Genomic DNA, 25,424 nt, shown 5'->3' with positions numbered 1-25,424 from the left:
AACTATAAAATGAAACATAGCGTGGAAACGAACTGCAGATGCTGGTTTATACCAAAGATAGGCCAAATAGATGGCGTAACTCGACGGGTCAGGCAGCATCTCTAGAGAAAAAGGATGGGTGATGTTTCGGGTTGGGACCCTTCTTCATGAAGGTCTGATGAAGGATCCCGACCCGAAACGTCATCCATCCTTTTTATTCTGCCTGACCCATTGAGTTACACCAGCACTTTGTGCCTATGTAATGAAAGATGTCATATTGATATGTATTTAGATTACGATTGTGTAAAACTTGCAAGAGCCGATCTGAAAGTGAAACAAACCTGCTGGCATTGATTTTGAATTTGTGAAATGGATTTTCAATTAATTATCTTTGATGAAATTGCATCACATGATAAAACATGAGGTATTATTAAACACCACATTTACTTTACATACAGGATGGGCTAGAGTTTTTGATACCATTTTCTATAGGGGGTCTTAAATTATTTTAAAAGTTAGGCTCACTTTGAAACATCAACCTTCTTAATCTTAGAATATATCAAAGTGGTTTAATTGTAGCAAAGTGAAAATCAAGACCACGAATGTAGGCACACAAAGAACAAAGAGAAAATGTTCAGATTTGTTTGAAAGTTATTGATGGAAAATTATTGGGTGTTCAGTATCAAAAACTGCTCAGCTCGAGATGAGAAGAACTTTTTTCACACAGAGAGTGGTGAATCTCTGGAACTCTCGGCCGCAGAGGGTAGTCGAGGCCAGTTCATTGGCTATATTTAAGAGGGAGTTAGATGTGGCCCTTGTGGCTAAGGGGATCAGAGGGTATGGAGAGAAGGAAGGTACGGGATACTGAGTTGGATGATCAGCCATGATCATATTGAATGGCGGTGCAGGCTCGAAGGGTCGAATGGCCTACTCCTGCACCTAATTTCTATGTTTCTATGTTTCCTCTCTATGTGTTGTCTGCCCTTGCAACCTTCATCTCCCTATCTAGACATTCATGATTCATAATCTAGGCTGGCATTCATGTCCATAAGCTCATAAGTGATAGGAACAGAATTAGGCCATTTGGCCCATCGTTCTTTAGTCAGAAGGTAGTTAATCTGTGGAACTCGTTGCCACAGAGACCAAATGGAGATCAAGTCAGTGGATATTATTAAGGCAGAGATAGACAAATTCATCATTAGAACAGGTGTCAAGGGTTATAGGAAAAAGGCAGGAAAATGGGGCGAGGAAGCAGAGATCAGCCATGATTGAATGACAGAGTACAATCGATGGGCCGAATGGACTAATTCTACTCCTATAACTTGTGGACGTGTGTGTGAAGCCTACTCCGCCATTCAGTCATGGCTGATCTATCGTCCCTTCTCAACCCCATTCTACTGCATTCTCCCCATAACCCCAGACAACCGTACCAATCAATAATCTATTAATCTCCGCTTTAAAAATATCCTTCGACTTGGCCACCACAGCCTTCTGTGCAGAGAGTGGCAATGAAAAGTTATTTGCTATCTCAGGAGTGAGTTTGGATTCCACAGCTGTCTAACAGAGGTGCTTATTTAGAACCAATGCATAATGGCAGGTTTTCTAATTTCCCCTCGTTTTCTGCTCATTTTTTCACCCCACCAAACGCGGGTAAAATTCTCAGGGAACCTCAGTGTGAATTTCCACTGGCAAAGTCAATGTAGAACAGGCATGAATACTATGCAATTTGCCTTACCAATTGTCAACAGAGGTACTTGTAATGCACAAGATATCGACATGAACATAGAGTCTGTAGCTTTTTTCGGGTATGCACCAGTGACCTCAGCTGAGGTCGAAAGAGGTTTTTCACAAATGAAGCATATTCTGTCTGACAGACGGTATAATTTAACACCAGATAATTTGAAAAAAATGCTAGTAATTATGTGCAACCAGACATTTAATGTTGTATACTTTTATATTGTAATTTTTAACCATATTTTTTGGTGGTGGAAATACATGACTTTTTATGCCTTTTTTGTCAATAAATGCCATTTTTGTGCCTTTTTTGTAATTTTATTATGCGTTTTTGCTTGCCTATTTCAGCGTTTTCACCTAAACATCCTGGCTCTAGTTATTATTATTACGTAACAGGATATTTAATAAACCACTGGTGGTTTAGACCTTTCTTCACTGGTTGTGAGTTACACAGCTGAATTACTGTAACTCCTCAAAGACGATTGTGAATGAATGTACATTACTTGTTTCTATGTAAGCAGAACATATGATTATCGGAATAAATATGACATGTTGTACACGCTAGATGCAGGAAAATCTTTCCCAATGTTGGGCGAGTCCAGAACCAGGGGCCACAGTCTTACAATAAAGGGGAGGTGAGAAAAAACGTTTTCACCCAGAGAGTTGTGAATTTGTGTAATTCCCTGCCACAGAGGGCAGTGGAGGCCAAATCAATGGATGGATTTAAGAGAGAGTTAGATAAAGCTCTAGGAGCTAGTGGAGTCAAGGGATACGGGGAGAAGGTAGGCACGGGTTATTGATTGGGGATGATCAGCCATGATCACAATGAATCGGCAGTGCTGGCTCGAAGGGCCGAATGGCCTCCTCCTGCACCTATTTTCTATGTTTAAAAAGTGTGAAAAATGTATTATTGCGTGTGGAACACAATTTGCTGTAAATAAAATCCAATTCTTATGAACAAAATATTCTTGATTTTTTTTAAATACATTTAAATGTGAGCTTACTCAGTACTGTAATACCATTAATTTGTTTCTTCATTCAAAGATAATTAATGAATAGAAAGACAAACTACTGCAATTCAGCTTACCTGAGGGGAAAGCCAGAAAAGGGCTGGCGGAGTGACTCAGTTGATTGATAATAGCCAAACTCTGTACATGACTGATAGGCCCATTGTCTGCCTAGAATGAGTGAAAAATTCCATTGAAGCGTAAAAACATGTAAAAATACATTGCAACTAAGTGCATAAACATAGAAAAATACCACGCGGCCAAGTCGACCAAGGCAGAAGATCAATTTGCACTGAGCCATCTATCATGAGTTTGTTTATCAGACTGTGGGCTGGACAGAATATCAATTACCATGCCACAAATCATCTAATTGCCTGCCAAGGTAGTAAGATGCGGAAGAAATTGCTTCCTGCTTCTGACTGACCAGAATTCAGTTTGAATTCCAATTTGAAGGCCACTTTCAAAACGCCTGTTTGCCAACATTTTTATCAGGTCATAAGGAACAGGAGTAGAATTAGGCCATTTGTTCCATCAAGTCTACTCCCCCATTCAATCATGGTTGATCTATCTCTCCCTCCTAACCCCATTCCCCTGCCTTCTCCCCATAACCTCTGACACCTGTACTAATGAAGAATCTATCTATCTCTGCCTTAAAAATATTCACTGACTTTAACTCCACAGTCTTCAGTGGCAAAGAATTCCACAGATTCACCACCGTCTGACTAAAGACATTTCTCCTCACCTCCTTCCTAAAAGAACATCCTTTAATTCTGAGGCTATAACCTCTAGTCTGAGACTCTCCCACTAGTGGAAACATCCTCTCCACATCCACTCTATCCAAACCTTTCACTATTCTGTATGTTTCAATGAGGTCCCCCCTCATTCTTCTAAACTCCAGTGAGTACAGGCCCAATGCCGACAAACGCTCATCATAGGTTAACCTACACCACTCACCAGAGAGTGGTGAATCTCTGGAACTCTCTGCCACAGAGGGTAGTCGAGGCCAGTTCATTGGCTATATTTAAGAGGGAGTGTGGCTCTTGTGGCTAAGGGGATCAGGGGGTATGGAGAGAAGGCAGGTACGGGATACTGAGTGGCCATGATCATATTGAATGGCGGTCCAGAGGCCTACAACACACACTTCTACTCCTGGGATATTCTGGACGTTGTCAAGCTTGACTAGTACGTGCAAGGCAAAGGCTGAACAGGTGGCCTACACAAACTATGCATGAAGACACCTGAGAGCTGGGTTCGATCCCAACTATGGGAGCGTCTGTACGGAATGTGTACGTTCTCTCCGTGACCGTGTGCGTTTTCCTCCCACAATCCAAAAACGTACAAGTTTGTAGGTTAATTAGATTAGTATAATTGTAAAATTGTAAATTGTCCCTTGTGTGTGTGTGTGTAGGATAGTGTATGTGTGCGTGGATTGCTGGTTGGCACAGACTTTTCCACACAGCATCTCCAAACTAAACTAAAATGCTCCTCCAGGTTCAATTGGTTCTGAACCAATAAATATGACAACCAGCAACAATATTAGAATTGTCAATGGGCATGAGAAAACTATAGATCAATATCGTACTTATGGTTTGTTACAAGCCAAAATCCTAAAACTATGGAATTCTCTGCCTCAGAGGGCGGTGGAGGCAGGTTCGCTGGATACTTTCAAGGGAGAGCTAGATCGGGCTCTTAAAGATAGTGGAGTCGGGGGATATGGCGAGAAGGGGTACTGATTGGGGATGATCAGCCATGATCGTATTGAATGGCAATCCTGGCTCGAAGGGCCGAGTGGCCTACTTCTGCACCTATTGACTAGACTAATCACTCTGCCATCCAGTGGTCAGGGAACTGAAACCAGGCATCATATGGTGACTTCCGATCAAAAAAAAAGGAAAATTAGCGGAGGAGAAAATTTAAAATGTGGGAGGCACCTGTTGGACCATTGTTATCTTCCATTTTCATAATCATTTAAGATTGTTTTTAAATAGTAACATTTTAACATGAGAATGAGATAAGAAACATTAGGGAGACATTTTGAGTACAAGGTTGCTGACTGTGGCTCACACACACCCACGCAATGCAGCACAGCTGAAACACTGGTATCATTCATAGCGTTCAAAGTATTAAGTTTAAGTATTGTTGTAGGAAGGAACTATAGATGCTGGCTTTAACCAAAGATAGACACAAAATGCTGGAGAAACTTAGCGGGACAGGCAGCATCTCTGAAGAGAAGGAATGGGTGACGTTTCGGGTCATAGGAGAAGAAGGGTCTCTACCCAAAACGTCGCCCATTCCTTCTCTCCAGAGATACTGCCTGTCCCGTCCAGATTTTTGTGTCCATCTTCGGTATAAACCAGCATCTGCCTTCATAGGAAAGCAGAGTGGTCTGGTTTTGAACATGTGCCTTCAGTAACATTCCTTCGCAGCCTATTCACTCAGAAAACCTTAGCATAGTAGCACTCTTGATGAATGCATCAACTCGGACTCCCACGTTATTAATAAATATTAATATTAAACCCAGACCTTTATGAAATCCTCTAGGCCAATAGGAATGGTTTGTTTATAAATCCATAAATGAATTCAACTTCTACAAAAAAAACCCCACAAGGTATTTTGCTTTTTCTGCCATGCTTTATCCAAAATAAACCATCAGATTCACCAAGAAAGCAAGCTAACCATGGAGAAAAGAGGGAGAGAATGGAATTGACAGGATGGTGCTACTGGAATATTATCGGTGTTGAATCCTGCTGCAGTGAGATCTAGATTAAGCACCCAATACGTTTTCAATGAAGTGTAAAAGTATTCCAATCCTCCACCAATTTTAAATTCCACCTTACATGAGATAGTGTTTTTTTTTCATAGATTTGCTGCATTACAGCGCCAGAGGCCTGGGTTCGATCCTGACTATGGGTGCTGTCTGTACAGAGTTTGTACATTCGCCCCGTGACTGCGTGGATTTTCTCCGGGTGATCCGGTTTCCTCCCATACTCCAAACATGTACAGGTTTGTAGGCTAATTCGCTTGGTATAAATTGTAGAAAATATTGTCCCCAGTGTGCGTAGGACTGTGTTAGTGCACGGGGATCGCTGGTTGGCAGGGGCCCGGAGGGCCGAAGGGCCTGTTTCCGCGCTGTATCTCTAAACTAAACTAAAATACTGATTGCTTTCCTACTTCCGTCTGCTGCTGGAGCAGACCAGGACGTGTTCAACATGTCAGATAAGAACTTGCTGTAACTTGCATCCAGACATTTTTCTTCATACGTATCCAGTAGGAGCTGCGAGACTTTGGCATATCTCTTGTAAGGTATGCCCAGTGATGAGTTCTCCATTATAGTACAGACCACCTCAACTGTGATGTTGGTACCTTTTGGGTCCTTTTAACAAAACATACGGTTAAAATATTGCAGAGGAATGTGAGAAAGGAAAATGTGAGAACTATACATTGAAAGAACATCATTACTTATCAATGAATCCTCCCACCACCCATTATCTTCTATCAGAATATGAAAGCTGCGATATCCACAAACACATTTAATAAAGAGATTTCAAAGAGTTACAACATTTTAAAAAATAGGTATTTTATTGTGGCCTGAATGCATCGAAATGGGGCGGCACAGTGGTGCAGCGGTAGAGTTGCTGCCTTACAGCGTCAGAGACCCGGGTTTGATCCTGACTATGGGTGCTGTCTGTACGGAGTTTGCACATTCTCCCCGTGACCTCGTGGGTGATCTCTGGGTGCTCCGGTTTCCTCCCACATTCCAAACACGTGCGGGTTTGTAGGTTAATTGGCTTCTGGAACAATTGGCCCTAGTGTGTAGGATAGAACTAATTTACGAGTGAGCCATGGGCGGCATGGACTCAGTAGGCCGAAGTGTGTGTCGCACTTTATGTCTAAAATCTAAAATGTCTTAAGTAAAGTCATTATATAAAGAGATTTCAAAGAGATAGAAATAGAAAAGAGGTTTTTTTATTGCGGCCTGGAATTTCTAATAAATCTAAATTTCCAGTTTCCTCCCACACTCTAAAAACATACAGGTTTGCAGGTTAATTGGCTGAAGTAAAAAACAATTGTAAAATTGTCCGTAGTGAGTAGGATAGTGCTAGTGTATGGGGATCGCTGATCGGTGTGGTCTTGGTGGGCTGAAGGGCCTGTTTCCGCACTGTATCTCTAATATAATATAAAAATAAAATATGAAAATCAAGACCAACATTTACGTGAAACAAGCCATTTATCTGGAGCAAGGCAGAGCAGGGGCTTCTGACTGGTACAGCACAAATCCATGGGTACTTAGAAAGGACATGTACTGAGGAAGGACATTATTGCCATAGAGGGAGTGCAGAGAAGGTTCACCAGACTGATTCCTGGGATGTCGGGACTGTCTTATGAAGAAAAACTGGATAGACTTGGTTATACTCTCTAGAGTTTAGGAGATTGAGAGGGAATCTTATAGAAACTTACAAAATTCTTAAGGGGTTGGACAGGCTAGATGCAGGAAGATTGCTCCCGATGTTGGGGAAGTCCAGGACAAGGGGTCACAGCTTAAGGATAAGGGGAAAATCCTTTAAAACCGAGATGAGAAGAACTTTTTTCACACAGAGAGTGGTGAGTCTCTGGAACTCTCTGCCGCAGAGGGTAGTCGAGGCCAGTTCATTGGCTATATTTAAGAGGGAGTTAGATGTGGCCCTTGTGGCTAAGGGGATCAGAGGGTATGGAGAGAAGGCAGGTACGGGATACTGAGTTGGATGATCAGCCATGATCATATTGAATGGCGGTGCAGGCTCGAAGGGCCGAATGGCCTACTCCTGCACCTAATTTCTATGTTTCTATGTTTTTACTTCAAAACCACCTCAACGTACAACCAGTTCAAACAAAAGCTGAAACATTGACCCACATATGCTGGTTTCTACCAAAGAAGATCCTGAAGAAGGGTCCCGACCTGAAACGTCAACTATCCTTTTTCTCCAGAGATGCTGCCTGACTCGCTGAGTTACTCCAATAGTTTGTGTCAGTCTTCCGACAAATACTTCCTATCTGTTTCAGTGCTTACCTCAAACACTCTGTTGTCCTTATTATATTGGACCACATCCATGAAATTCCCCGCTAGAGTCTCCAATAAATATGCAGAATCCATTTTGGATTTTATTTCAAGTGGTTCACATAACCTGCAATTGTGATGGTGAATAGTTTGTGATTCAAAAAAAAAATTCTGAAAAAAAGGCATAGAGTATACATAAATGTATCTAAACAAACGTCATTGCAACGTTTACTGTTTAAATGCATGAAAGAACATTGCTCAACCTTTTGTATGTTAAATATCTCTTTACTTTTCTATGACATATATTCCAATATTCATTAAAACATATTACTGCTCCTCGCCTACATACACACTTAAAAGGACATTCAATGAACACTTATACAAAGTAAATACATCATCCAAAAACACAGACAACAATGTCCTAAATCCAGAATATGTTATAAAATGGTGTGTGAAATATATCTACCTTAGGCAAGAGGCAACTCAGAAATAAACTTCAAAACAACACAGAAAAAGCAAATTGTAACTATCAGTTCAACTTAAATTCTTATTACAGTAGAGCTACAATGCGGGTTTGACATAAACACTTTGTTTAGGATACCCTCCTTATTCATGAGAAATTGGTGATAAAATAATTAGTCAGGGTAAGTGTTGCATCATGCAAACCTCAGGATGAGATCACTTTATACTAAAGAATGTCGCAAATCTTTCAGCCTTGTATTTTGCACTCATGAGCTCAACTTCATTATCTTTCACAGGAGCACATTCCTCGACAACTAGTTTAATTATTCAGCACCATGCACAGTAAGTCTGCCAAGCTGCTGGTGAAATGCCTTTCCAATTAGTAATTGGTTTGAGAGCTTCAATCTCCATTGAGTTTAACCCAATCTTTTCCTTTAAGTAACTCAGCGGGACATGCTAGCATCTCCAGAGAGAAGGAATGGGTGACGTTTTGGGTCGAGACCGTTCTTAAGAGATGCTGCCTGTTCTGCTGAGTTACTCCAGCATTTTGTGTCTATCTTCGGTGTAAACCAGCATCTGCAGTTCCTTCCTGCACTTTTCCTTTTAGTATTTCATAGAATGGATTGTAGAATTTGCATGTATCACTTATGGTGGTGCGTACAAATTCATGACACTTGGCTGAACAACCCCCATTATCAAGCAAAAATCTGAACTGACTTTGGGTGGAGAAGGGATAATTTACATTTATTTGATGTGTCTTAGGAAATGTTTAAGATGTGCGGCAAACGACATCCAAATAAAAGTTCCACATACTGTTTCATCAGTATTAGGGAAAAAACCATGAGCTAGAATAACAAATTTAGCTTGAGGGGAATTGCAGAGATGTTTAAAGTTTTAAAGGCTTCAGATTAGTCACTGGGGGATTTAGTATCCAGGCTAAAAGGAAGGATGAGGGAAGTGGGAGAGAGGGAGAGTAATAATGATAAATGACCCTTTCACAATAGTAGAAGGGAAGAATCTTTGATTAAGAGTGAGGTTCCTATGGTAAGGTTAAATAGTAAGATTCTGATAGTATTGGGGCTAGTTAAGGCTCTAGCTGCAAGCATCCTATGATGAATAACACCACTCCGTCCATGGGAGTATAAGAGTCAAGTGTGCGTAATTGACATATGTACTGACAGGGAAACAATGAATTTGTATTTGCAGCAGCATAACAAGACTAAAACACTGTACTCATAGATAACATAATGAATTAAAAAAAATTAATTCAAAACTCAAATACAAGTGCAAAAAGGCCAAAGTCCTTACTGCAACCATAGTTCTCTCCCCTCCTATCCCCCCCCCCCCCCCCCCCCCCCCATGCATCAACTGGACTCATATCTATTTCCCCCCCTCCCTCCTCAACTTACATCCTTTCCTCTGGCTTCACAATTCGTGACTGTTCAATCTTCTGTCCCACAATTTGGTTTGTGTCGCTGGTCTTCGTCCAACCATCTGCCCCATTACCTGCCATGCTTCGTCCCGCCCCTCATCTTTTCTAGCTGCTTTCCTCCTCACCACCCTGCAATCAGTTATGAGGAAAGGTCCCCACCCAAGGCGTCACCTGCCCATGTTCTCCAGGGATGCTGCCTGATCCGCTGAGTTACTCCAGCACAGTGAGCCTCTTTTTCTTTGTAAACAAACATCTGCAGGTCTGTTTTCGAAATTAAAACACATGGAGTTGCGATCACTGTTCCCATAAATTTTCCTCCAATGAAACATCAATTGATCACTTGGCCAGGTTTGTTTCCCAATACAAGGTCCAGTTTGGTCCCTCCTCGAATTGGACGATCTTCATCCTGTTTCAAGAAACCCTCTTGAAGACACCGAACAAATTCTGCTCAGTATAAGCCATTTGCACGAAGGAAGTTCCAGTCAGCCAGATGAGAAATGTGATTTAATTGAGATCATGCTGGATATTTTAATGACAAAATGCTGCCCTCAAATGGATTAACACAAAAATTCATGTGTGTATGTCTCCAAGTTTAATAATCTGAAATGCATTTGATTATCCTTAGATTTACTTTTTTAGTTTAGTTTTAAGATACAGTGCGGAGACAGGAGACCACACCGACCAGTAATCCCCCTACATTATCCTACACACCAGGGACAATTTACAATCTTTACTGAAGCCAATTAACCTACAAACCCGTATGTCTTTGGAGTGTGGGAGGAAACCGGAGCACCCGGGATAAACCCATGTTGTCAAGGGGAGAATGTACAAACTCGGTACAGACAGTGCCCGTAGTCAGGATCGAACCTGGGTCTCTGCCGTTGTTAAGCAGCAACCGTACCGCTGCATCCACCGTGATTGGTATAGTACAGTATACAGTAATTGGCATTGATGGTTTTCTGGGATTTGATGAGGCAGAGCTTCTTCCTTGGCAATCCAATAATATTAAGGCAAATGCAATGAATACTTTCATTGATTTGTCTATGTATCATATGTATAAATATTAGAAAGTAGGATTCCCTTAACAGTAAAACGAGTTTGCAAAGACTTTGCATGCAGCAATAGGAAACTCACAGGTATGCAGCAATCTTGTGGAAAGGCTCAACATGTTCAGACCATTTCATTCAGGGTCAAGCAGATCTCAAAACATAGATGCCAGTTCCCTGTGTCTCCTTGTGGCCCCCTTGTTGTCATTGTCCTTATGGTTCCTTCTTTGCTTCAATCTCAGTTTAGATCTACTCACACATGAGGGGATGCACAGCTTTACAATATTAAGATGATGTACCGTATGGAGAAGGTGATAAAGCTTTTCTCCCAAATGTTAGTCTCTGTGGGAATGACATTGACTGAAGTCCACAATCGCAGAACAGACAGCAGAAAAGCTCACTGGTTCATCCTGGTTTAAAAGTTTCAAATGTTTTGGCTGATAAATCAGACCAATTTTCCAAAACATGGTCTCCTTTCATTGAATTTCTTCAACAACAGAATGGTTGAACACAAATTCAAAACCGATGCTTGGGGTTGGGTGAGCGGGTGTAGGGGAGGATAGTGGGACATATCTCCGCTTTTTCTCTTTTTTTCTCTCACTTCTTTGGCAGTTCAGGGGTTTTTTCTTCTCTCTTTTTTGTATCTTTCTTCCATTCTTTCCTTTTAACTTTTTACTTTTTTCCGATTCATTTATCAGTTTATAAAATGTTAAAACTGAAGCTGTACGAAAATTGTATAATTGTTATGTCGATTTCTTTCTTCTTGTACAATTGCTTCTAATAAAATAAACATTTTTTTTTTTTAATTTAAAAAAAGTTTCAAATGCATTTTTTCTTTGGCAGAACTCACCTCAAATTGATGGAGATAACAAAAAAGTTTGCAAACTCAATTAATACCCAGTTCAACACATTACAAGGCTCCTATATGTACATTCAAAATCTAATTACATTAGAAATCATAGTTAGAATTAGGGTACAGAGAAGGTTTACGAGGATGTTGCCAGAACTAGAGGGTCGGAGCAAAAGATTGAGTAGGCTGCGACTCTATTCCTTGGAGCGCAGGAGGATGAGGGGTGATGAGTGTGGACAAACAGGGTTAATGTCTCAGGGCTAAAACTGCCTGAGCTGCTGAGTCCATCCAACATTTTTCGTTTTATTTTACGTTTCCACCATCTTTTCCACCGTGTTTTGCTATTGGTTTAGCAGTTTGATACTTCCCCCACAGAGAACTTCGATGTAATCTGCCCAGGAGTTTGCACGTTAATTCCACAATCAGTTTTAACGAGGTTGAAATAATCTCATAAAATATGTTTCAGTTGTGTGTATTTAAAATTGACCATACTTACTGAAAATCTAGTGTGATCTGGCTGTACGTGTTAGTATTTGGCAACAATTCGACCAGTGTATCAGAGGCATCCTTCACCAGTAGAGGGCATGAAGTACTATAACTTTCCAAGGAATAATTAACCACTTCCAAATACTCTGAAAAATATTGAAATGAAGTCCCAGTTTTATTTCCAGTTTCTTTGGTGTCAACTAGGAATTCAAATGATCGTTCATTGTAGAGGTAACTACAGAAATTGTCCAACTTTATAAAGATAGCTATTGTCTAACCTCCAAGGTAGAGGTTGCGCAGCGGTTGAGTTGCTGCCTCACAGCGCTAGAGATCCTGATTACAGGTGCTCTCAGTACGGAGTTGATACATTCTTCCTGTGACCTGTTGGGTTTTCTCCGGGTGCTCCAGTTTCCATATAACCATATAACCATATAACAATTACAGCACGGAAACAGGCCATCTCGGCCCTACAAGTCCATGCCGAACAACTTTTTTTTTTCCCCTTAGTCCCACCTGCCTGCACTCATACCATAACCCTCCATTCCCTTCTCATCCATATGCCTATCCAATTTATTTTTAAATGATACCAATGAACCTGCCTCCACCACTTCTACTGGGAGCTCATTCCACACCGCCACCACTCTCTGCGTAAAGAAGTTCCACCTCATATTACCCCTAAACTTCTGTCCCTTAATTCTGAAGTCATGTCCTCTTGTTTGAATCTTCCCTATTCTCAAAGGGAAAAGCTTGTCCACATCAACTCTGTCTATCCCTCTCATCATTTTAAAGACCTCTATCAGGTCCCCCCTTAACCTTCTGCGCTCCAGAGAATAAAGACCTAACTTATTCAACCTTTCTCTGTAACTTAGTTGGTGAAACCCAGGCAACATTCTAGTAAATCTCCTCTGTACTCTCTCTATTTTGTTGACATCCTTCCTATAATTGGGCGACCAAAATTGTACACCATACTCCAGATTTGGTCTCACCAATGCCTTGTACAATTTTAACATTACATCCCAGCTTCTATACTCAATGCTCTGATTTATAAAGGCTAGCATACCAAAAGCTTTCTTTACCACCCTATCTATATGAGATTCCACCTTCAAGGAACTATGCACGGTTATACCCAGATCCCTCTGTTCAACTGTATTCTTCAATTCCCTACCATTTACCATGTACGTCCTATTTTGATTTGTCCTGCCAAGGTGTAGCACCTCACATTTATCAGCATTAAACTCCATCTGCCATCTTTCAGCCCATTTTTCCAAATGGCCTAAATCACTCTGTTTCCTCCCACACTCCAAAGATGTACAGGTTTGTGGGTTAATTGGCTTTGGTAAAATTGTAAATTGTTTCTAGTGTGTAGGATAGTGCTAGTGTACAGGGGTTATAATGGTCAGTATGGACTCAGTAGGTTGAAGGGCCTGCATGTGCGCTGTATCTCTAAAGTCTAAAGTCTACGTCAGATATCTGAACAATGTGAAGTTCTCAGAGAAACAAATGCAGTTAGATAAAAAAAATGCTTGAGTAAATCAGTGGATCAGGCACTACAGGTAGGAAGGAACTACAGATGCTGGTATGAACAGAAGATAGACACAAAATGCTGTAGTAACACAGCGGGACAGGCAGCATCTCTGGAGAGAAGGAATGAGTGATGTTTCAGAAGGATCAGGCAGCATGTTTGGAATAAGAGGACGGGTGATGTGTTGGGTCGGGAACCAAACTGTTATGCTGAAGGAATCTGAAGAAAGGTCCCGACCAAAATGGTCACCTATCTTTTTTCTCCAACGATGCTGCCTGACCCGCTGAATTACTCCAGCACTTTGTATCTGTCTGTCTTTGCACCTGCACTTCTTTGTTTCGACTGTTTGAACAAATGAAATATTCAGTTAAACATTCTCTCTTTTCCTTAAACTGTTTGCTATTGAATTGCGACTAATAAGTGGAATTTCAAAATAGTCACAACGAAACGTAACCTTAAAGCCTTTCTACAGGGAGTGAAATCTGTTCATCCAAATCAATCATGGAAGTGATTGAACTGTATACATGCACTGGAAGCCTGACATCCTGCAAGTTGCAAAGGTCCATTCACACAAAATAAACAGTTAAAAACATGATCAGGTGAATAAAAGGCACAAAGTGATGGAGTAACTCAGGGGAGGAGACAATTTTTTTTTTTTCCTCTGGAAATGTTCAAGAGAGAGCTAGATAGGGCTCTTAAAGAGAGTCAGGGGATACGGGGAGAAAGCAGGAACGGAGTACTGATTGGGGATGATCAGTCATAATCACATTGAATGGCGGTGCTTGCTCGAAGGGCTGAATGGCCTACTCCTGCAACTATTGTCTATTGTCTATGGTGGACAAAAGTGCTGGAAAAACACAGCGGGTGCAGCAGCATCAATGGAGCGAAGGAAAATAGGCAACGTTTTGGGCCGAAACCCTTCTTCAGACTGATGTAGGGGGGGGGGGGGGGGGGGGGGGGGGGGGGGGGGGGGGGGGGGGGAGAAGAAAAAGGAAAAAGGAAGAGGAGGAGCCCGAGGGCTGAGGGATGGCTGCGAAGGGGAGGAGACAGCAAAGTCTACCGGAAATTGGTGAATTCAAAGTTTATGCCACTAGGGTGCAGTCTGAAGAAGGGTTTTGGCCCGAAACGTTGCCTATTTCCTTCGCTCCATAGATGCTGCTGCACCCGCTGAGTTTCTCCAGCATTTTTGTTTACCTTCGAGTAACTCATGGGGCCATACAGCGTCTCTGGAGAACATGGAACGGTGATGTTTTGAGGCGGGATCCTTTTTCAGACGGATTCAATGGTGCCTAACCTGCTGGGGTACTCCAGCACCTTGTGTCCTTTTGTACCAAAAAATAATTAGTTCCCCCGTCCTAATTTTCATTTCCACTAAGTTCCAGTGGCTCACTCTTAGGTCCGGCTGACTCACCTGAAAAGTTGATAACTGTTTGCACTGGTGCACTGGATGCGACAGCAGCGTAGACAAGGTGTGGGTATTTTACTCTAAACCATGCGGCCAGGGATCCGGGATAGGAACCTCCAAATGCTACCCATTTGTTGTGCGTAAGGTTCATTTTGACATCGACCACTGCTCGAAAGTGGGCGAGGTCGGCAAGGGCCTGGTCACTGCGGAGGTACTGAAGATTTGATGTGCTTAAGTCTCTTGAAGAAAATGCCAACAAACACAACATAGAGGGTTAATATTTATAATTTTAGGCACACACGTTGAACAAATCACACAGATTTAATTATTTTCTTGTTCACGTCTAAATTTATTTTAAAATTCAACTAAAGATTTTGAAAAATTAGAAATCAGAAAGGTTGTCATCCTCTTAACTTGTGTTATTGGCTGTTGACATTTATATACAGGACAACTTTGTCATAGAGTCATAGTCATGCAGAGTGGAAACAGGCCCATCGGCCCAACTTGCCTACGCTGACTAACATGTCCCATCCACACTAGTCCCACCAGCCTGCGTTTGGCCCATAGCCCTCCAAACCTTTCCTATCCATGTATCTGTCCAATTGTTTCTTAAATGTTGCGATAGTCCCTGCCTCAACTACCTTCTCTGGCAGAAGAAAAGTGCTGGAAAAACTCAGCGGGTGCAGCAGCATCTATGGAGCGAAGGAAATAGGCAACGTTTCGGGCCGAAACCCTTCTTCAGTGATGTAGGGTGGAGAGAAGAAAGGAAAAAGGAAGAGGATGAGCTCGAGGGCTGAGGGAGAGTTGAGAAGGGGAGGAGACTGCAAGGGCTACCGGAAATTGGAGAATTCAATGTTTATGCCGCTAGGGTGCAGACTGCCCAAGCGGAATATGAGTTGCTGCTCCTCCAATTTCCGGTGGTGCTCCCTCTGGCCATGGAGGAGGCCCAGGACAGAGAGGTCGGATTCGGAATGGGAGGTGGAGTTGAAGTGTTACCTTTGATTTTCCAGCATCTGCAGTTCCTTCTTAAATACCTTCTCTGGCAGCTCGTTCCATACATTCACCACCCATTGTTTGAAAAAGTTACCTCTCAGTTTCCTGTTAAATCTTTTCTTCTTAATCTTAAACCTAAGTGCTCTGTTACTTGATCCCCCTACTCTGGGCAAGTAACTGCGTGTCTACCTGATCTCATGATTTTATACACCTCTGTAAGATCACCTTGACCAAGTGGAGTGCTAATAAACTTGTTAATGGGGATTAGTAGATAGACTTAAGTCCACTAAAAATAAAAATGGAATATTGGCTATTAATCTCAATTCAGGGCCTTAGTGCAAGAGGTGTAGGAAGGAACTGCAGATGCTGGTTTAAACCGAAGATAGACACAAAATGCTGGAGTAACTCAGCGGGACAGGCAGCAACTCTGGAGAGAAGGAATTGGGTGACGATTTAGGTTGAGATCCTTCTTCAGACCTTCACCCATTCCTTCTCTCCAGAGAGGCTGTCTGTACTGCTGAGTGACCAGCATTTTGTGTTTATTCTTAAAGTGTCAGGTCGGGGGGGGGGGGGGGGGGGGGGGTGGGGGGGAGTTCCCCCCGCCACGGGTACCATGTAATACCGTGCTACCCGCTCCATGTTCGGGTAGTCAGAGACTAAACCGTCTCCTCCACCTGGTTTGCCAGGTGAGGAGGGGGCTGTGGACCCCCAGCAGGACCAAAAACCAAGACCTGTCAAAGGGCGGATGAGCTCCTAGCGAACCAACGGCCATCCACACTTCAGTAGAAGTTGCAATCACTGTCGTACACAGCATTGTAAGGAATGCCCGTCGGAAACCAGCACCATTGCGTCGCTAATATTTTCAATGATTTAATAAAGAAAGCGAATAGCATGTTGAAGAAAGAGAATGGCATGTTGGTCTTTATAAAAAGAGGAATCAAATATAGGATCAAAGAGGTCCTTCTGCAGTTGTACAGAGCCCTAGTGAGACCACACCTGGAGTATTGTGTGCAGTTTTGGTCCCCTAATTTGAGGAAGGACATTCTTGCTATTGAGGGAGTGCAGCATAGGTTTACAAGGTTAATTCCCGGGATGGCTGGACTTTCATATGCTGAGAGAATGGAGCAACTGGGCTTGTATACTCTGGAGTTTAGAAGGATGAAAGGGCATCTCATTGAAATATAAGATAGTTAAGTGCTTGGACATGCTAGAGGCAGGAAACATGTTCCCGATGTTGGGGGAGTCCAGAACCAGGGGCCACAGTTTAAGAATAAGGAGTAAGCCATATAGAACGGAGAGAGAGTTGTGAGTCTGTGGAATTCTCTGTCTCAGAGGGCGGTGGAGGCAGGCTTTCAAGAGAGAGCTAGATAGGGCTAAAAAATAGCGGAATCAGGGGATATGGGGAGAAGGTAGGAACGGGGTACTGATTGGGGATGATCAGCCATGATCACATTGAATGGCGGTGCTGGCTCGAAGGGCCGAATGGCCTACTCCTGCACCTATTGTCTATTGTCTAATAATAAAAAATAACTTAGTGCAAGAGCCCTGACAATCTCGTCAGCCCAACTATCTGTAGTTGCTTTATGCATCTCCCTCCATCACAGGGACAGAAGCATCATTTACTCATGACTGTACAGCATTTGACTCATTTGCAGGACATCAGAACAGATCACATTACACACCAGACAAATTTGAGGGGGCGGATTTATCTGGAAATTTATGCAAATAATTTGTGTCATTTTTATTGCATTATCTCCACTGGCATCTATTCTTCACATACTTAATCACGTACCTAATCTGAGGAAAGACATTCTTGCCATAGAGGGAGTACAGAGAAGGTTCACCAGACTGATTCCTGGGATGTCAGGACTTTCATATGAAGAAAGACTGGATAGACTCGGCTTGTACTCGCTAGAATTTAGAAGATTGAGGGGGAATCTTATAGAAAGTTACAAAATTCTTAAGGGGTTGAACAGGCTAGATGCAGGAAGATTGTTCCCGATGTTGGGGAAGTCCAGAACAAGGAGTCACAGTTTAAGGATAAGGGGGAAATCTTTTAGGACCGAGATGAGGAAAACATTTTTCACACAGAGAGTGGCGAATCTCTGGAATTCTCTGCCGCAGAAGGTAGTTGAGGCCAGTTCATTGGCTTTATTTAACAGGGAGTTAGATGTGGCCCTTGTGGCTAAAGGGATCAGGGGGTATGGAGAAAAGGCAGTTATAGGATACCGAGTTGGATGATCAGCCATGATCATATTGAATGGCGGTGCAGGCTCGAAGGGCCGAATGGCCTACTCCTGCACCTATTTTCTATGTTTCTATGTTACTTTACAAGCTAAAAAATGATGAATTGATCTTTTTGATCAACCGGAGAATAACATACATTTATTAAAATAGAATAAAAATGTGAGGCAAATTAAAATAAACAGTGTAATTTTGTTGAGTGACGGTGCACCAAAGATATCATAGCATGGGTATCAATTGTATCTTCATCTCATGACTTTTACAGAATAACACAGGAGGAAACTGAGAAGGCACTGCAATATTCATTAGGTAAGACAGGGAAGATACTGCCTGAGCACTGAGCCATTGGTCTCTAATGCCCCTTGGGAGCTAACTCGTTTTAAGAGGATACTTGTATGCTGACTGTACTATCCCCATCTGCCCAGCATAACGCAGACAAAAATAAAAACTGGTATATTACACAATTAGAACATAAAATAGTATGGTCCAGGAACAGCCGCTTCAGCCCACAATGTCCCTGTAGAACATGATGTCAAGTAAAAATACCTGAATGTTACACATATCCCTCCATCCCCTGCATATCCGTGCGCCTATCTAAAAGCCTCTGAAATACCACAGTTGTATCTTCTTGCACCACTCTCTGTGTTAAAAGCTTTCCCGGCAAATCCCCTTTAAACTTTGACCCTCCCACCTTCAAGTCAAGGCCTCTAGCCTCTGATATTTCCACCCTGGGAATAAGATTCTGACCATCGACCTGATCCATGCCTCCCACAATTTTGTCTACCTCCATCGAGTCTCCCCGCAGCCTCCGGCACTCCGGAGAAAACATTCCAAGTTTCTCCACCCTCTCATAGGGAAGACCAAAGGGTGAAAGAAAGAACAACTATCAACCTACGTTGTCGGCTGGCTTTTTCCATAAAACCGGTGCTCTATTAGAAGACACATAGCTCCCAATTTTTCAGCAAAGGTAATCCAGGCACCGTGGTCCATCCAGGCTGGGTTTGCTGTGCCCTCTCCACCTATCATCAGAAACACAGGACCGCCAGGCTGATAAAATGTATCATTGATGTAAAATCTCTGTGGGAAGTGAAAGGAAAGATGCAAGCAGAATTGCTTTGTCAAGTTAACTATCATTCCTTGCAGCATCCATATCACCCATCCGCGAGTACAGCAAAATAATAAATGCAAATTCCAAATCCAAGCAAGAATATCAATAAAAGTCTAAGTAGGCAAACGTTTTGGAATGGCTGAAATAAATGAAGACTACACAATAATTATTAAAACAAAAAGAACTGCAGATGCTGAAAAGAACTGCAAATGCTGAAAAGAACTGCAGATGCTGAAAAGAATTGCATCTCAAGTGATGTTGCCCTGACTCGCTGAGCACATTTTGTCTACCTTTACTACAAAATCATTATTCATGCACTATCATTGTTCATAAGTTTGTGTTCATAAGTGATGGGAGCATAATTAGGCCATTCGACTCATGAAGTCTACTCTGCCATTCAATAATGGCTGATCTATCTCTCCCTCCAAACCCCATTCTCCTGCCTTCTCCCCATAACCCCCGACACCTATACTAATCAAGAATACATCTATGCCTTAATATCCATTGACAGCCTCCCACAGCCTTCTGTGGCAATGAATTCCACAGATTCACCACCTTCTGACTAAAGTCTGTTATTTTATCAGAAGGTTAATCCCGCAAAACAGCAGTCATAACATCACAAGCATGGGGAAAAGAGGTGATAAATGGAAGATGTCCATTGCAAGGAGACACGAGCAGGTTAAGATAATTGGCAGTTATGACAAATGAACATCTGTATAGACAGGTGGGAAGCCCTTCACTTTAAAATGATGGGGGAGAGCATGTTTACAATGCTGACGAGGAAGAATCAATGATTAGTGTGGGTGTCAGGGGTTATGGGGAGAAGGCAGGAGAATGGGGTTAGGAGGGAGAGATAGATCAGCTATGATTGAATGGCATAGACTTGATGGGCTGAATGGCTTCATTCTGCTCTGATCACTTATGGCGTCCAAAGAGGCCTAGGGGTCCATATGCATTGGAAAATATATTAAAACAAATCATGTAAAATAAACTACTGGATTCTTGACTTATATACTGAGTCAAGAGCTCAAGAGAGCAGAAGCTACACCAAATCTATACAAAGTCCTGTTATGTCAATATCTGGAACTACTCCCAGCAAACACAGTTTTCTTTGTTCTATGAAGGGTATGAATGACCTTGGAAAGAGTGTACAATAGATTAAACTGATGGCAACTGGACTCTAAGGATTATAAAGACAGAGGGAGAGAGATAAGAGAGAGAGAGAGAGGAGAGAGAGAGAGAGGGAGAGAGACAGAGAGAGAGAGAGACAGAGGGAGTGAGAGACAGAGGGAGTGAGAGACAGAGGGAGAGAGAGAGAGGGAGTGAGAGAGAGAGGGAGAGAGAGAGAGAGAGAGAGAGAGAGGGAGAGAGAGAGAGGAGAGGGAGAGAGAGAGAGAGAGAGAGAGAGGGAGAGGGAGAGGAGAGAGAGAGAGAGAGAGAGAGAGAGAGAGAGAGAGAGAGAGAGAGAGAGAGAGAGAGAGAGAGAGAGAGAGAGAGATACCAAATTCAGGTTGACCATCAAGGATCCATCTGCACTAATCCTAAATTAATCCCTTTGTTTTATTCTCCCGACCTTTCCATCAACTCCTCATACATGTTTGTCATCCAATTGCTCACCCCGAGGGAGAAGTTACAGTGGCCAATTAACCCATCAACCTGCACATGTTTAGGATGCAGGAGGAAATCAGAGCATGGGGAGAGGAGACTCGTGCAGACACGGACAATAAGTGCATTCAATGTAGACCACAGTGAGGTCAGGATTGAACCTAGATCTCTGGTGCTAAACCAGTTATGCCACTATGCCACTCATGGGTGCAGCAAGTAGGTTGGAAGGCAAATGACACAAGACATTTCCTGCAAGGCTTTTGAAGTTTAACATTAGACAGCTATTGTTACACTATACAAGATGATGCTGGAATACGATGTATGCTTTTATTTAGAATCACACTTGTGATTCAAGGGTCTGTGAAATGGGTCTCGGGCAGTTTCCAGATGTGGCGGTTGAAATGATGGTGACCAGGCCTGATGCCAACAGACTTTTGCACCATTGTCTATCCGATCCTCTGAAAGTTCATCCACAGTGCAGGCTCAAAGCCATTAATCTCTTCCATCATCTGGGCACCAAGCCAATTCCCACTATGGCTTTTTCAGGCTGCACATTCACAGTGTCTAACAGCCAACACATTCCACATTGGGTCAAAGTAAAAGAGAACATTGTTCAGTGGGCAAACTCCAGCCACTGAACAGATGCTCTGATGTTTCACCAGGACCTTGAAACCCATTGAGGTAGTTAAATGGTGAAGGCTTAACCAGGTGATGTAAGGTTCAGACCCGAATATGGTGACTTTGGCTTTTTACATCATTGTAGTTGAAGTTTAGTGTATTGTCACATGTGCCCAAGGTTCAGTGAAAACTTTTGTAGCGTCATTTCTTCTTGCTCCAAATAATTCCAGTAATTGAAGTTGCTCAACAAGGCTATTTCAACAGGACCTCCTAAAGCTGTTATCTTTACAATGAAGGAGGACAGGGGTGGGAGGCACATGAGAATATCGCCATCTGCAGGCTTCCTCAAATTGTACATCATTCTGACATGGGAAATATTTTGCTGTTTCTTTCTGATCATCGGACCCAAATCCCCAAACTCCTTCCAAACAAAACCATAGAGATTTCTTCACCAAGGGCACTCAAGGTGGCGCAGCGGTAGAGTGGCTGCCTTACAGCGAATGTAGCGCCCGAGACCCGGGTTCGATCCCGATTACGGATGCTGTCTGTACGGGAGTTTGTACGTTCTCCCCGTGACTTGCGTAGGTTTTCTCCGAGATCGGTTTCCTCCAACATTCCAAAGACATGCAGGTTTGTAGGTTAATTGGCTTGATAAATGTTTGGTTTTTTTTAAACATTTTTTTTTATTGTCCAGTATAAAACTGTCCAACTTCCAGTATAGTCTCTGGAGGAGTCTTCAGAAGTGATGACCACAAGGTACAAGGTACCAAGAGAGCTGAACTAGTTAAACAAAGTCAGCTCATCATCACCTTCATAAGGCCACCTCACATGGACAATAAACGCTAACCTGCTAGCAACAAGAGACAAGAGCGTTTTATTGTCATGCATACCGAAACAGAACAAATGAAATTCTTACTTGCAGCAACATAATAGGCCTGTCCTTACTAGATAACATAATAAACCAAAAAGAAAATAAAGTTCAATAAATTAAAAATAAACACAATATTAAGTCATTAATGCACCAAGCCAGTTAGTGGCCCGCAGTTTAGTTGGTGTTTGCAGTGTTCAAGAGCCAGATGATTATTGGGAAGATGCTGTTCCTGAACCTGAAGGTCATGGTTTTCAGACTCCTGTACCTTCTCCCTGATGATATGTGCGAAATGAGAGCATGGCCAGGATGCGGGCGGCGCGACTCACGTCGCAGCGGCCTCTGCAGTCCGTTTGTCTTTTTGTTATTTTTTGTCCCGTTTTAATGTCGTTTTTATTATTTTTTTTGTGATGGGTGTGTGTGTGTGTGTGTGTGTGTGTGTGTGTGTGTGTGTGTGTGTGTGTGTGTGTGTGTGTGTGTGTGTGTGTGTGTGTGTGTGTGTGTGTGTGTGTGTGTGTGTGTGGGGGGGGGGGAGGGGGGGGACTTTTAAAATCTTTCCCCTGCACGGAGAACCCGACCTTTTCCCTGTCGGGTCTCCGTTGTCGTTGGGGCTGCAACGTGGAGCGGCCTCCGGCAGGAACGACCTGGGGCTCCAGTCACGGAGCTGCGGAGCTACTCACCATCATGGAGCTGGCCGAGTCCGGAGCGGGTGGAGCGGTGGTGGCGCGCTGCTGTGACCCGACCCCCGGAGATTCGGAGGCTTACCGCAGGTCTGGCAGACAGTAATATCGGGAGCCCGCGGGTCCCTGGTGGGAGACTGCTTTTCGAGGCTTCCGCAACGGCGACTTCACCCGCCCCAATTCGCGGGGTCGAGGATGACCTGGAGCGGGGCCTTACATCATCGCCCGGCGCGGCTTCAACGGCTGCGGGACTTTGCTAGCGCCCGCCGGGGGCTCCAACAACAAGACCCGGAGCGCGGCCTTGCATCGCCCGGCGTGGCTTTAATGGCCGCGGGACAATTGCCATCGCCCGCCGGGGGCTTTGACTCTGACATCGGGAGGGGAATGGGGAGTGCAGGGGAGAGATAAGTTTTTTTGCCTTCCATCACAGCGAGGAGGAGATGCGCTGTGATGGATGTCTGTGTAAATTGTGTTGTGTCTTGGGTCTTTTTTTTCATGTGTGTATGACTGCAGAAACAACATTTCTTTTGAGCCTCTATGAGGTTCAAGTGACAAATAAATTGTATTGTGTGTATTGTGTATGCTATGGGTCCTTGATGATGCTGGCTGCCTTTTTGAGGCAGTGTCTCCTATGAATTTCTCTGATGATGGGAAGTAAGTCCAGTGATGGATCGGGCAGTGTTCACCACTTTTGGTAATCCCCCTCGTTCCTGGGTGTTCAAGTTGCTGAACCAGGAGTAATCATCGACATCCCAAATCTCCACAATCTTCTAAGGAAGTAGAGGCACTGTGGGGCATTATTGATGATTGTGTCAATGTGCTGGGTCCAGAACAGATCTTCTGAGATATGCACCCCCAGAAACATGAAGTTGCTGACTCTCTCCACCACACAGATCATATCTGGTAAATTAGCATGTTCTTAACATATAAGGCGATTGTGGATATTTTAACCACAGCATTGAGCAACCTTGATGAGTTGCCAGTAGAAATATCATAAGGATATTTCCATCTCAATTGACTCCTCCAGGGAAACTTTTGCTAAATATTTTCTGGTCAAGAGAAGCAATTGATGTAACTCAACCATACACATTAGGGGTGTAGAAAGGAACTGCAGATGCTACTTTATACTGAAGATAGACACAGAGAACTGGAGTAACTGCTGGTCAGGCAGCATCTCTAGAGAAGGGTCAGGCCCCTTCTTCTGACACTGTGTCAATCATACACATTAGGACCTGGATAAGTCCAGTCAATGCTTATCTGGGCTAAATAAACCTTCCATTTGCCTTAGTAGTGATTAAGTATTATTCCTAAAGAGCAGGAATTAACCAAAATTGACTGACGTCAGACAGGTGGGCAAGGCGGGGTGGGGTAGCTCTGTTGGTGAGGAATGAAATTCAGTCCCTTGCGAGGGGTGACAGAGTCAGGAGATGTAGAGTCAATATGGATGGAACTGAGGAATTGTGAGGGTAAAAAGACCCTAATGGAAGTTATCTACAGGCCCCCAAACAGTAGCCTGGATATAGGGTGCAAGTTGAATCAAGAGTTAAAATTGGCATGTAGCAAAGGTAATGCTCCAGTGGTTATGGGAGATTTCAACATGCAGGTAAACAATATAGAAACATAGAATGGGAAAATCAGCTTGGTACTGGACCCCAATAAAATCCGAGATAGATTCTTAGAGCAGCTTGTACTGGAGCCCACCAGCCAGAAGGCAATTCTGGATTTAGTGTTGTGTAACAAACCGGATTTGATTAGGGAACTCAAGGTCAAGGAGCCATTAGGAGGTAGTGACCATAATATGATAAATTTTAATCTACAATCTGAGAGGGAGAGGGGAAAATTGGAAGTGTCAGCATTACAGTTGAGCAAAGGGGACTATGGATGCATGACGGAGGAGCTGGCCAAAGTTGATTGGAAACAGAACCAAGCTTGGATGACAATGGCAGGTATTTCTGGGAACAACACAGAAGGTGCAGGATCAGTTAATTCCAAAGAGGAAGAAAGATTCTAAGGGGAGTAAGAGGCGACCATGGCTGGGAAGTCAAGGACAGTGGAAAAATAAAATGGATTTACGAAGGGGAAATCGTGCTTGACTAATCTTCTGGAATTTTTTCCCCTTCGTAAATCCATTTAGATGTAGTTTACCTGGACTTTCAGGAAGCATTTGATAAGGTCCCACATAGGAGATTAGTGGGCAAAATTAGAGCACATGGTATTGGGGGTAGAGTGCTGACATGGATAGAGAAGTGGTTGGCAGACAGGAAAGAGTAAGAGTTGGCAGACAAGAGTAGGGATTAGCGGGTCCCTTTCAGAATGGCAGGCAGTGACTAGTGTGATGCCACAAGCCTTG

The 25,424-nt window shown here is 43.0% G+C and overlaps 1 protein-coding gene across 1 annotated transcript in view; it reads right to left on the bottom strand.

Annotated features, from left to right (window-relative positions):
- The window catches only part of prss16 (serine protease 16), a 33,443-nt gene that overhangs the window by 4,871 nt on the left and 3,148 nt on the right, over positions 1-25,424 (bottom strand). The window contains exons 2-7 of the mRNA XM_055646393.1: positions 19,091-19,272; positions 14,965-15,197; positions 12,042-12,177; positions 7,768-7,882; positions 5,892-6,093; positions 2,801-2,891 (exon numbers count right to left, since the gene is read on the bottom strand). Coding sequence (XP_055502368.1) covers positions 2,801-2,891; positions 5,892-6,093; positions 7,768-7,882; positions 12,042-12,177; positions 14,965-15,197; positions 19,091-19,272 — 959 coding nt within the window. The remainder of the gene's footprint in view (positions 1-2,800; positions 2,892-5,891; positions 6,094-7,767; positions 7,883-12,041; positions 12,178-14,964; positions 15,198-19,090; positions 19,273-25,424) is intronic.

Source organism: Leucoraja erinacea, chromosome 14 (assembly GCF_028641065.1).
Source record: "Leucoraja erinacea ecotype New England chromosome 14, Leri_hhj_1, whole genome shotgun sequence".
Taxonomy (NCBI): domain Eukaryota; kingdom Metazoa; phylum Chordata; class Chondrichthyes; order Rajiformes; family Rajidae; genus Leucoraja; species Leucoraja erinaceus.
Note: the sequence above shows the minus strand (reverse complement) of the source record. Positions and strands in the feature narration are given on the sequence as shown.